Below are 13,662 nucleotides of genomic sequence, written 5' to 3' on the forward strand. Positions count from 1 at the left end.
AGACCTCACATCTCATATTTACACTAAAATGCAATTGAAAAAAAAATTGTCATTTGAAAAAAATAAAATGTCCCTCTAAGAGCTATGGGCAATGACTTGGAGACGGGGGGGCGGCGACGGCGCTGCTATCTTCCCCTCACTCGTCTCCATGTCAGGCCAGGGACAGGTCCGGATCGTCGTCACGGACCTGGCTCCTAACTTTTTAAGCTGGCTCCTAGATTCCAAGCAAATTTGTCAACCCCTGATGTAATGTGTGCGTTTCACTTTTTGAATTTGGCGCCGCTCTCCGTCCCAGTGCGTCGCAACGCATGCAGGGAACGTAGCTCGGCTCCGTGATAGATCGAGCGGAGGACGAGCCGCTCGCGCTGTGGGGAGACATCGCTGGATCCAGGGAATAAGGTAAGCACACTCATCCTGGATCCTGCGATGCGATCCCAATTCTGGCTCAGGGTTACCGCTAATGGTTCTGAATTTTCACCCGAGCCAGACTCGGGAACACCGTCGGGGGGGTTAATCTACGTATGACCAAAAACTGGAATAAGACTGGGAGTTAAAGCACTCTGAAACAGGTTCAATTAATTGCATGTTTTCAGATGCAGGAAGTGGTGTGTTTAGGCAAAGGGAGAACACCACAGAGGGGGTGATTTACTAAAACTGAAGAGTGCAAAATTTGGTGCAGCTCTGCATAGAAACGAGCTTTATTTTATTTTTTTGTCAAAGCTTAACTGAATAAGTTGAAGTTAGAAGCGGACTGGCTACCATGCACAGCTGCACCAGATTTGGCACTCTCCAGTTTTAGTAAATCAACCCCAGAGTGTACATCACCATCAGTCATTCACAGTACAGAAACATTACAAGCAAGGAGGGGACACAAGAAAGCTATGGGAGTATGGACTCTGAATAGCGGTTCCACTCTTGGCTACGCAGTGTGTAGGGTGTTGTGGAGGCACTAGGTAGTTCACAATATGTTGTTTTTAAATTTTCGGCTTAGTTACCTGTTTAAAGAGAATGCCGATTTCTACTTTTGAAAATAGTTTCAGTGATTTAAAAAAAAAAAAAAAAAAAAAAAAGCCTTTAGAACCACGTAAAACACAGCATTCTATACTTACCTGCTCACTGGTCCCTAATCTCCTCTTCTGGAGTACCCCACTGGTACTCTCCGCTCCTTCTCCGAGTGCCTCCCTTTAGCTAACTGTGTGCTGAGACACAGACTAAAGCTAGGCTGTGTGCATCCATAGACACATCGCAGCTTGGCCACACTCCCCCTCACAGCGTTTGACTGACAGTAGCAGAAGCCAATGGCAAGAGGGAGCAGATGGGCACAACACTGGATCAAGAGAGGATTCAGGGAAATGTTTAGGGAAGTGGGTTGACAGTTCCAGATCAGTAGTTCAAGCATTTTTTCTGCAGTCTTGTGGTATAAAAGAAAAACATTCATCAGTTTGCTAGGATTCCCAGTAAGACTGCCCACCCCAAGCAGGTCTCACGAGAGGACAGTTCAAATTAACATGGAGAGAGGGAGAGAGAGGGAGAGGGAGAGGGAGAGGGAGAGGGAGAGGGAGAGGGAGAGGGAGAGGGAGAGGGAGAGGGAGAGGGAGAGGGAGAGGGAGAGGGAGAGAGATCTCACGAGAGGACAGTTCAAATTAACATGTGCTGAGAGAGAGAGAGATTTTTTTTATCTCTATATATATATATATAGCGCGCGCAATAGTACAACTCACTTGTGTTTCAATTATTGGCTTTCATTTTGAAACATAAAATTTTTACATTGGGGGCTCCCAATACTTCCAGGTACAGGGCAGAGCAATGGGCAAATTTTGGATATATAGGTATAGAATCCTATGCACTACCAGTTAATATAAGAAATAGGAAGCAGCTGCTCACAATTCAACAATGTGTCCCCTCATCTAAAATCAAATAGCTTACAAATTTGAAGTGGCACTATGCTTCAAAACTACAGAAATAATTGCAAACAGTAATATTACATGTGTCTGATCTCTCAAGGTACATATTGAATAATGTGAATAATAATAATAATAATAATAATAATAATAATAGATCTACTGAGTTTGTACTCAAAGTACCAGTGCTGCAATGAACTTCCCATCAAGGTGTGCAAAATAAAAACAAATAATACTCTTATCACAACTCAACATTAAAATAACCCTACTGAGTATTGTAGACAAAACACCAGTCCAGCAAATAATTCAAAATTGTGCAAATAATAAAAATGGATTAACCACTTCAGCCACGGAAGGGTCAAGCCATTTTTTTTGCAATACGGCACTGTTACTTGTGACAATTGGGCGATCGAGCAAATAAAACTTTTTTCCCCACAAACAGAACTTTCTTTTGGTGGTATGTGATCCCCTCTGGGGTTTTTATTATTTTTTGCACTATAAAACAAGAAAAGACCAATAAAAAAAATAAAAAAATAAAAAAATCACAATAAGCGTATATTGATTGGTTTGCGTAAAAGTTATCACGTCTACAAACTGTGGGATATTTTTATGGCATTTTATGAACATTTTTTTTTCTACTAGGAATGGCAGCGATCTTTAGAGGGACTTCGGCATTGCGGCAGGCCAATTGGACACCTGACACTTTTTTGTGAACCAGTGACATTACAGTGATCAGTGCTAAAAATATGTACCATTACTGTACTAACGACACTGGCAGGGAAGGGGTTAACACCAGGGGTGATCAAAGGGTTAAAGGGGTTGTAAAGAGAATATTTATTTATTTTTTTAAATAAACATGTTATACTTACCTCCACTGTGCAGCTCATTTTGCACAGAGTGGCCCCGAACCTGCTCTTCTGGGGTCCCTCGGCGGCTGTCTCGGCTTTCCCCCCCCCCCCGCAAATACTTCTCACGTTCGTGCGAGCTCCCTCGCACGGTGAGAAGCACTTGCGAGTGAGCTCCCGTGATACAGCCGGTGGATATAGCCGCTCACTGTATCACTCGGCCCCGCCCCCCGGAGCGCCGCGTTATTGGATGTGATTGACAGAAGCGCGAGCCAATGGCTGCGCTGCTTTTAATCCATCCACTTTAGCCAATCAACGGCCAGGCTGAGTGGCGAAGAGTACGTCGGGGGCGAGCGCGGGACTTTCGAGGGGTCGGGCAAGTAAAACAGGGGGGCTGGCACTGTCAGATGTTTTTTCACCTTAATGCATAGAATGCATTAAAGTGAAAAAATGTTTACCTTTACAACACCTTTAAGTGTATCCCTAGGGGTTGCTTGCTAACTGTGTGGGGAATGGACTCTCTGGATGAGCAGAGAGAGCCGTGTTCCTGTTTAGCAGGAGCACAAGATAACTGTGTTCTTACCTGTTGGAATGGGGATCTGCATTCGCCAGACCCATTGATTGGCCTCTCCTCTGGCCAATCAGCATACGCCCCCCCCCCCCCCAATTAAAAACCAAAATCAGTGTGTCCAGTGATATCCATTGTGCAAATGTCATCAATTTGCGTTCTTTTGCACACCTTGATGAGACGATTGTTGCAGTACTGCCACTTTGATTACAAACACAGAAGATAATTTATTATTATTATTCACATTATTCGTAATGTACCTTGAGAGATCAGACACATGTAATATTACTGTTTGCAATTCTTTACTTAGTTTTATTATTCTTTTAGTTTTGAAGCATAGCGCCACTTCAAATTTGTAGACAATTATATTTTTTGGGATGTTGCCTTGTCTATGTACCTGTACTTTCATTACCTGGAGCAGCAAGCCATTTGTTTATTACCTGCTTATATTTGAATGCTTTTTATTTAAAATTCAAAGTCTTAGTCATGAGACTAAGTGAAGATTTCATTCTTTGATGTTCAGATTTTTGGAAAAATAAAGGAGGACGCTTTTGCCTCAACACTCTTGTAAACTTACTGCTGGGAATTCTATACTACATGCCAGCAGTGAAAATCCTGTCCTCCTGATAAAAAGCATCCCCTGCAGCCAATATTGATGTTTTAAACGCAACCGTTTAAAAAATCTGCAGAAACCAGACTTTTAGAAAGGGTTATAGCAAGAAGACTAATAAAAAACAAAAAAAAAAAAAAACAAACATAAAAACAGCCAAACTAAAGACTCAAGAGAAAGATATCATAAAAGTTATCAACTATTATGCTCACTAACAAAAAAATTAGGGGAACACTTAGTAAATGGTGGTATCTATTAAAAATCAATCCTTGAGTAATATCATATAAACTCAGATTATATTCAAACTACCTTTTTAACGATAAACTAGTTAAAAAGGCACTATACAAGGATTATGGGAACCTACCAATGTGGCAACAGTAGTTATGGGGGAGGGATACAGAGGGGAACAACTGTGCTCAAAAGGAAACTGGTTTGTCCCCCAAACACTATGAAGACCGCGTGAATATAGGCGTAATCTGCGTTATATTCCAATTCTAAATAAGGGCCTTTATTATTGGTAAGAAAAACCTCCTTTGGCTTAGAATTTATGACCATGCTTATTTCATTGTAAATGTGGTTATGATGAGCTGAACTGGCAGGCATATGACTTTATATCAATACAATCCTTGTAGTATTTATTTTTATTTATTTTTTACCCCTAGTTAGATCGACAATTATTACAATTAAATGGATCTATACTGTACTACTACAGGAAACTATTAAGCCAGGTTTAAATTCACCAGCTTCAAAATATTTTGATACAAAAAGACCAACTTTTGATACGGTTTTTGGATCTATATTGGGTACATTGGAAGTCCTATTTTTTTTTTTTATAATTTGTGCCAATTTTTTGGGGATAATTATATGGTTAAAGTGTTTCCACAGTATAATTTTTTTTTACCTTAATGCATGCCTTGCATTCAGATAAAAAAAAAAAAAAGAAAAAAAAGAAGGTTAGGCAAAAGTATCAGCCCCCCCTTACCCCTCTTTATATTTGCCTTAGGCCTCACTTAATCCAGTGTAGTGCCAGTCTGTAGAAGCTCTCTCCTCTTACTTCCTGTCACAAGCTTTGATGAGGCAGCAGGAGCTGTTGGCTCCCATTGCTATCAGTCAGCTCCTGTGATGGAGATGAACCGTGCTGTCTATGTTAATGGACACACGCAGTGAGGCTTGGGCTTGACCATGCAGGTGTGCCACAATAGGAAACAGATTGTTATGGTGGCACACTAAGAAGAGGAGCCAGAAGCCCCAGTGGGGGACCTGAGAAGGAAAGGGTCAGGGCCACTCTGTGCAATTCTATTCTAAAACACACAACTCTTGAGTTTATAGTCACTTTAAACAAGGGCTATTCTCTCAGGATCCATACATCTTTGTTCTAAAGTCTCTAGTAACAAGTACTACCAGTGATACCATGACCTTGATAAATGAGAACCCTCATAGACAATACTCTGATCTCACTCCTTTGCGGAATACAACACCATTCCCGATAAATAATTCAAGTCAGTCAGTAAACAGAGAATTCCAAAGTATTTAATGAACTAACTAGGAAAAACTAAATATGTTCACACATTAGTATGATGCTATAAGTATTCTTGGGATGGCTAAAAAGAGTTTTAAAAATGGGACTAAAATAATTAGAACTTTTACAATAAATGTTCACACAGTGAGAGAAAGATGCAGGGGACTGTGCTTGAGAGATATGCACACAGCTAAGAGAACATAAGCGATACTGTATAGTAGTGATGGCAAACTTTTGGCACGCGTGCCACAGCTGGCACACTGAGCCCTCTCGGTGGGCACGCCAGGACTCAGTTTCCGTGGCCGTTGCAAACTTTTTTTTTCTTCAAATTATTGATGTCTGATGACTCTGCTCGTCACTGCTGCTCAGTCTCTCCTCCTACCTAGGCTGTATGTAACTGTCTAGGTCCGGTCTCTGATCCACTCTTGTACTAGGTCTGCGGTCTCTGACCATCTCCTGTAGTATGTCTGATGGGAGAGCAGCAACCCTGCTCAAAGACGGATGGGGAAAAGTTCTGTCAGGGGACAGGAGGCTGAGCGTGAGGAGATGGAGGCTCCCTTTGACGTAAAATAAGGGATGGAGGCTGTGCTTGAGGTGACAGATGCTGTCAGAATACCACAAGCAGTCTTTATATAAATGTTATTTTAACCATATTTGTAATTGTAGATGTAGGCCAGAGAGTAGAGTGTTTTTTTGATAGTTTTAATTTGAAATGTACTTTGGTGTCCTTCACTAAGGTCTGTACTTTAAAAAAAATGTGTGCCACAGCCTTGGTACGTGCCCATCCCTGCACTGACCGGTGTATATACGTTTTTCATAGCACCGATCAGCACTTCAGCAGTTGGTTTTGCGTCGCAGTTTGGGCACTCAAGCTCAAAAAGGTTCGCCATCACTGCTGTATAGGCATTAGGATTTACATAAATGTGTCATCTTAAGGCCAGCATCTTATTCCATGGAGATGCTGACAGTGGATGATCCTTAACAAAAGATGTCTTGGGAGGAGAGCGAATAAGGAAGGTATGGTTAGAGGCCGTACTGTGATCTCTGTAAAAGTTGATACTTGTGACTATAACACATTGCTCACCATGAACTTAACATGAAGAAATATATCTCATGCAAGGCCTGCTTTATACTGGAATGAATTTTATACAATTTTATTAATATTAAAAGAGTTTAACAGATTAAATTCCTGATATGTACTTGCAGTAGCATGTACATGTATCCTGTTCTCTTTGTATTGCTTCCTTTGTATGAAATACCAGGTGTTCCTGCTAGTCCCCTTGCATTCCTATTAAAAACTGACCACACTAAGCAGGAGAAAACATAATGATCAGTTCTCTAGTAGTGATGAGCTCAGGCGTGTTCGCATGGACCACGTGCAGAGCTCGCCAGGAAGTCAGCGCTGCGCTAATCACAGGCAGCGAGACATTACCCGATCTTTGCAGCCGCACATCGGGACAATGTCTCACTGCCTGTGATTACGCCGACTTCCTGGCGTGCTCTGCACGTGGTCCATGGGAACACACCTGAGCTCATCCTTATTCTCTAGCTATGCTGGGAACTTTATGTACTCTCCTCCAATGCTCAGACTTGTCCCGACACACCCCTGCTGCACAGCCATTCACTGGATAACCGTTATGCTGCTGCTTCTCCTCCCCTAGCCCCTATGCAGCTGAGAACAGAGAGAATGTGATATTTTTTTTTCCCCTTTATTTTTTAATAAACTATGTATTTTTTTTTTTTTTTTTTTATAGTCATAAAAAATGTTTTGCCTTCAATTTCTATTCTAAACTGAACGGGTTGTTTTACAAGATGATCGTTTACAATCACTTTAAACTGCTTGCTGCACAAACTTTGGGAGGGAAGAAGAGAGGGGACAGTTGTACTGATGTGCCCTGCTTCCAATGCTTGCATTTATGAGCCTATGTGGCTATCTTGTTGGAGCATGTTTATTGGGACATGTATTGAGGCTGCAGCCCCCTTTTCCCCCCCTTTATCCAGGCTTTGCATACAAAAAATAAAAAAAAGGTTTTACTAAAAGCATAAACAAGTATATTACATACCATAAACAAACATACTTAATTACGTATTATACCTTTGAATCATTTTGAAGAATATACATCTGTAAAAGCTTATGTTACAAGGCAAGTTGTGTTTGCACAACTTGCAAATGTCTCCATTCCCCCCACCCACCCTCCTTGGCTTCCCATCCTCCTAAGCTCCCCACCTGCAATTCCCTCTCCTCAAGCTATCCACCTGCACGGTTGCCCTTTCCCTAGGATCCACTGCCTGCATGGCTTTGCCGCTTCCCAGACCCTCAATGTGGCATAACAAAGAGGTGTTAAAAAAAAAAAAGCCTAGGACAGCCTTGAGGAACAGTAATCAGGACATTATGCAAAAGCACAACTGGCAAAACTCCTGCATTTCAGATGGATGGTATGTATGTAGCGGTTTGTGTTCCATAAAAAGACAAGACTGCTTCTAAGCAGCATGCTATTGATTGTCCGCTTCAAAAAACAAGCATGCTTAAAAAGGGAACAATCATGAATACATTTTGTTAAATGACATGTTCTCAGACATTATTGTGCCTAAAATATTAAAGTCTTTCATTGTAATGTGAAGGTAAATAAAAAAGCCTTCTATTATTATTATTATACAGGATTTATATAGCGCCAATAGTTTACACAGCGCTTTACAACATTAGGGCAGACAGTACAAATACAATACAATTCAATTCAATACAGGGGGGGGGGGGGAATCAGAGAGCCCTGCTCGTTAGAGCTTACAATCTAGGAGACCTAGCTTATCTTACTTGATCTGGTACAGTTATGAGCATTTACTAACCTTAATCTTGCAGTCCATGGAACAAGACAGCAGTAAGTGTCCAGAGTGAGGAAACAACCTCACAGCACTGACTCCCTTGAAGGAAGAAAGGTAGAGAGGTGATTTAACAAAAGTTCATTTAAATGTGGATTTTTGAGTAGGTAATGCAAAAGAAAACACTGGCTATAATGTTGGTAAATTGCATTATTATAGGACCCCCCACCTCTCTATCAATCAGAGAATGCTTTGCCTTTAATGAGAAAAAAAAAAGTGATCTCTGCATGGCACCCCCTTGGCAGACAACCCCGTGTTCACAACGCAGCAGGGCAGCCAATCAGCATGGGACCCGGAACCCAGTGGCGATAACTGTAGCAGCAGTGTCTACTACAGTGATTTCCAACTTCTAGAGGGATCACAGGTATGTTTAATGCAAAGTTACACTAGTCCAAGCTGGACAAATGTAGCCAATGTGTAATTTTTCTTTGTTCTAATACAAGAGAATGTAGTGATTGCCGAGACTCCCACACAGACCAGTTGAATTATTTTGGGAGGTGTCTATGGTGGTGCCTGGCTTTATGTTAAAGCAGAAGTTGAAGGCCATTTATGGTATCTACAGGCACAACAAAAACAAACACCAATACCCATATATCCTACATTTAGGCGTGGTTCATACAGGTGGGATTTCAGATAGGACTTAGGACACACTGAATTGCATGACAATTTAAATAACATTGCTTCCAACGTTGCCTGTTCACATCAATGCATTACAGCTGCGGGTGGGACTCCCTGAAGATGGGACTTCAGGAAAGAGTCCTGTACTACTTTTGTGCAATGCAATGCAATTTTGTGGTCCATAGACTTCATTAGAAAAGCATCAAAATTGCATCTACATGCATTCTTGATGCAACTCTGTGTGCGATTTGTGCTGGTTGTTAGGAGCTAGCAACTGCCTGTGTCCTAACAAATGACTCAGCCCTGTTGTGAGCAGGGAGGAGTCAGGTTGTCCTTTTTTTCGTGCAGGTCAGTGGCCGGCTTTCAATGTGATTGACAATTAATTTTATTTATTTTTTTTAACTAAAAGACTTGTCAAAAACTCTTCAGTGAGTATGGGTCTAATCTGGGGGCTGTTAAGGGGGCTTCCAGATTCCGATAGCCAACACCGCCCCCCAATCAGCAGGGATGAGTCACTGGTTGTGATAATGCCAGCAGGTACTGGCTCCTTAGCAACCAATGATTAATCTCTGCTTGCCGCAGTAGTAAAACATGCATTAAAAAATTTAAAAAGTTGCACTGCAGCTGCACTACAAAATAGCATTGACAATCAGATCAAAATCACACTGCCCTAGTGGGAGCCTGGCATTAGTGACTTAGGAAATATATTTTTACACCCCTTTCACACCAGGGCGTTTTGCAGGCGCTATAGCGTTAGAAATAGCGCCTGCAATCCGCCCTAAAGAAGCTGCACCATTGTGTGTAGTGTGAAAGCCCCAAGGGCTTTCACACTACAGCTGTGCGCTGGCAGGAAGTCAGAAAAAAGTCCTGCCAGCAGCTTCTTTGGAGCTGTGAAGGAGCGGTGTGTTTACCGCTCCTCCACTGCTGCTCCCCATTGAAATCAATGGGGCAGCGCTGCAAAAACGCCGCTATTGCGGCGTATTGCCGGCGGTTTTAACCCTTTCGCGGCCGCTAGCGGGGTGTAAAAGCACCCCGCTAGCGGTCGAAATTCGTTGCAAATCTGGCGGTAAAATGCTGTTAAAAATAGCGGCGTTTTACCGCCGACGCAATGGGCAGTGTGGTGTGAAAGGGGTCTTACAGTAACTATTGTGGAGTGACTGCTGATATTAAGAAAGATTTTCTGTCACTGTTAAAGCCAAACTATATGCTCTACCTTAGTATGTCCAGACCAAACGTGGATCTGTTTCTTGGGTAGGTAACATTTTTCTGGAGCTTCTGTGGAGCGTAGATTAACATCCACATCTTGAGGAACGTGAAGATACGATCTGCCCTGGTAGTCGTACATTTCTTTAACTAAACAAAAAAAGTGTCAAGAATTGTCAGGTAAGGTTATCATGAACAAGAATAGCTTCACAGTTCACTAGATAAGACAGGTTTTTGTGATGATAGTGGCTGTTTGGATTTAAGGGTATCGATTAAAATAATCAGCATTCAACGGGTGGTATACAAAAGCTACAAACCATGCAATATGGTCTTCTCATCAGCAGGTTTCTCATCTTCTTGTTTGCCTCTCTTCTGTCTTTTTGCAGTTATCTCATCTAGCTCCTTCTGTTCTTCCTATAAATCAGAAAAACAAAAAACGGAATTTCAAGCAATCTTAGCAAATGCTGCACTTGTAATGAAAGAGCTATATGTATAAATGTTACCTCTGAAGGCTTGGCAACATCTTTTTCATCAACATATTTTGCCCATGGACCGAGGAAGCCATCTATGTTTGAAGCATCGCTACCTTTTATTTTTCTCCTCTTTTCAAGTTTTTTCTGACCAGATTCAAATACGGTTAACCCTAAGCAAAGGAAAAATACAATGAAGTACAAAGGTGGTTATATTTTAAATATTAAAATCATTCTAGAATATAATTTTATTTGTACTTTTACCCCCCCGCTAGTGGCCGAGAAAGGGTTAAACCCGCCAGCAATACGCCACAATAGCGGCATTTTGTCGGCGGTAATGCAGCACTGCCCCATTGATTGCAATGGGGAGCAGCGGTAAACACACCGCTCCTTCACCGCTCCAAAGAAGCTGCTGGCAGGACTTTTCCTGACGTCCTGACAGCACAACTGCTGCGGTGTGAAAGCCCTCGGGGCTTTCACACTGGAATGAATGGTGCCGCAGTTTGAGGGTGGAATGCAGGCGCTATTTCTAACGCTATAGTGCCTGCAAAATGCCCTTGTGTGAAAGGGCTCTTACGTGCATTAGAATTCGCATGACAGGAGAGATTGTGAGCGACTCTCAATAGAGTCAGTTCACACATCTTCGGGGGGGCTGTGGGGCGAATTGCACAGGTGACCTGTGTATCTCTGGCTCCATTTCAGGTTCGAATTTAGGCAAAAATTTGGGCCCTAGTCGTCCGTGAAATGGAGAACAGGGATGCACCAGATCCCTGCTGTCAGCTGCATCAGTCTTAGGTGTGAACCCAGCCTAAAAGTGATCCACCAGCAAATCCACCAACAAGATCACTTTTATCGGTTAGAGAATTGCCGGGGAAGGAAAAAAATAAAATAAAATAAATACTGGGGTAATGGCATATTGCTACAGTCATAACCCCGGTATTCCACCGTCGACAGAAGACGTCTTGTCTATGGTCCGATCGGCAAGTAGTTAAAGAGAACCTGGCACCAAAAAAAAAATCAAAGTCCCCTATGTGATGAAAGAAAATAAAAAGTTAAGAAATCTGTAAAATCTAAACGGATCACCTATAGGAGGCTTTTAAAGTCTCACCTATAGAAAATATAGGGTACTGAAGTTGGTTATCATTTCATGGAGGCACTCAAATTTAAGGTTTTATATGTTAGGCGTCTATTTACTCAGTGCAACTTCATGGTTTATATCTTAGAAAAAAATTGGGTAATTTATTGTTTTTGTGCACCAAAATTAACTTTTGTCTATTTTTTGTGTGTAACTTAGCATTTCCTAGACATTTCTGGTAATATTGTGTGACATAAAAAAAAAAATAAAAAAATAAAAAAAATAGGATCTACCACTATTTTACCTTCTGATAGGGTGCGAGTCTAACACAAAGACTTTCTCACACTAGTAAAATAAAAACTAGGATAATGCACACCCAAATTAGAACATTGCTACATAATTGTGGGTGCTAGAACCATAAATTAGGCAGTCATAAAAAAAATAAAAAAATAAAAAATAAAAAAAAACAAACACACAACACAGGAATAATACTGTAAAAAAATAAATAAAAAATAGGCAGCACTCCAAGACACACTAGCAAATTTTCAGGCATTTGAAATCAGGTAAAAGTGGGAATCACATCATTTCAGGTTAAAGACCAGTTTCTCAAGTGTGCATCTTTACTCATTGTACCTTTCACCTGATTTCTTCCCTCGCCTCCTTGTTTTCTAAATAGAGAAACTGTGAGGAGATCTTGTGTAAGTACTACAATCACCTCCATCTGATCATGAGTGTTCCCATACCAGTTCTTTCTGATATCTATCCATGTGTATTGATAGTTGTACTTTTTGCACGGCTCTCCTCAGGGTTCTAATGAAGATGTAAATGAAGCTTGTAGGCGACAAGCAGCTTCTGTCTATAATAAATACAGGAACTGTAGGGAGATCTTGCGCATGCACAACAATTTATTATGTCTTTATATGAGGTTTCCTTTCATAAATTCAGTGCAAATGTGAAATACTAGCTGTTTAGAGTGCTTGCCACTTATTGATTTGGAAGACTTCAGCAAGTGACATTAGTAATCGAGGCCGTGTTGAGACAGGACACAATAGGGTTAGCAATGCAGATATTAAACTGACTTTGCAAAGTTGAATATACACTTACCTTGGTTTTTCTCAGCCTCATCCACAGAACCAATGTATTTAGTGGCTGTATCCTGAACATCCAAAGATGGATCCAGGGCATAACCTAAAAAAAGTAAACACTACAGTCAGTGCTAGAGGCATGGTGATTCAATGAAACCCTAGCAGCAGCAATAGTAATTCCTGCAGTTAAATGCTTTCCACACAAACATCTCTGTGGACCTGGGCCACTGCACTCTGTGTGAAGTTCAGCTCTACAGTGTACTGCTGGCACGGTTTGGCTTCTAACAGCTTGGGGCAGATATACTGGTTAGATATAGAACAGAGAAGGAGTTATGCCATGTTCTTTGCTTGCTGAGAAGCTTCACGGCATGGAAGGTAGGAGACTTGGGGAGGCCAATTTTCAACAATGCAGCAGAGCGCACCACAGAGCATTTACATCTGTGCCTAGTGGTGCGCTATAGTGTGAATGTGTTTAGGTCTGCTGAAAAAGCAGATGTACTTTGTATACAATAAGGTTACAGGCCATGTCATACCAGCAACTTTGAGCCCAGGTTCACACGGAGCTGCAGGAATGAAGCTGTGCGAGTTCAGCTGAACACGATATCACTCCCGCATGTCAGGCTGCAATTTCAGAGAGATCTGTGCAGGTTTCTGCAGATGTCACTGTAAATCGCAGCGCGAAATCGCAAAAAGATGTAGTACGGAAACAACTTTTTGAAAATTGTCACAGAGCTGCAGATGTGGCCTCGCACCTATTAGGACGGTTGGCGGCAATTGCCACCGAATTGACATGTCAAAACGATCCAGTGTGAACCAGGGCTAAAGTAGACATTTGTAGCAGCTACAAATGTACTTGTTTGCTCTGCAAATTTGTAGGAGTTAATGCTGTAG

At 41.6% G+C, this 13,662-nt stretch overlaps 1 protein-coding gene across 1 annotated transcript in view; it reads right to left on the minus strand.

Moving 5' to 3' along the window:
• The window catches only part of CDC40 (cell division cycle 40), a 104,447-nt gene that overhangs the window by 36,409 nt on the left and 54,376 nt on the right, over nucleotides 1-13,662 (minus strand). The window contains exons 4-8 of the mRNA XM_077487124.1: nucleotides 12,791-12,874; nucleotides 10,645-10,784; nucleotides 10,459-10,555; nucleotides 10,152-10,291; nucleotides 8,288-8,362 (exon numbers count right to left, since the gene is read on the minus strand). Coding sequence (XP_077343250.1) covers nucleotides 8,288-8,362; nucleotides 10,152-10,291; nucleotides 10,459-10,555; nucleotides 10,645-10,784; nucleotides 12,791-12,874 — 536 coding nt within the window. The remainder of the gene's footprint in view (nucleotides 1-8,287; nucleotides 8,363-10,151; nucleotides 10,292-10,458; nucleotides 10,556-10,644; nucleotides 10,785-12,790; nucleotides 12,875-13,662) is intronic.

This window comes from Lithobates pipiens, unplaced genomic scaffold, assembly GCF_037356315.1.
Source record: "Lithobates pipiens isolate NorthernLeopardFrog02 unplaced genomic scaffold, aLitPip1_a1.2 Scaffold_18, whole genome shotgun sequence".
In the NCBI taxonomy this organism is placed as follows: Eukaryota; Metazoa; Chordata; class Amphibia; order Anura; family Ranidae; genus Lithobates; species Lithobates pipiens.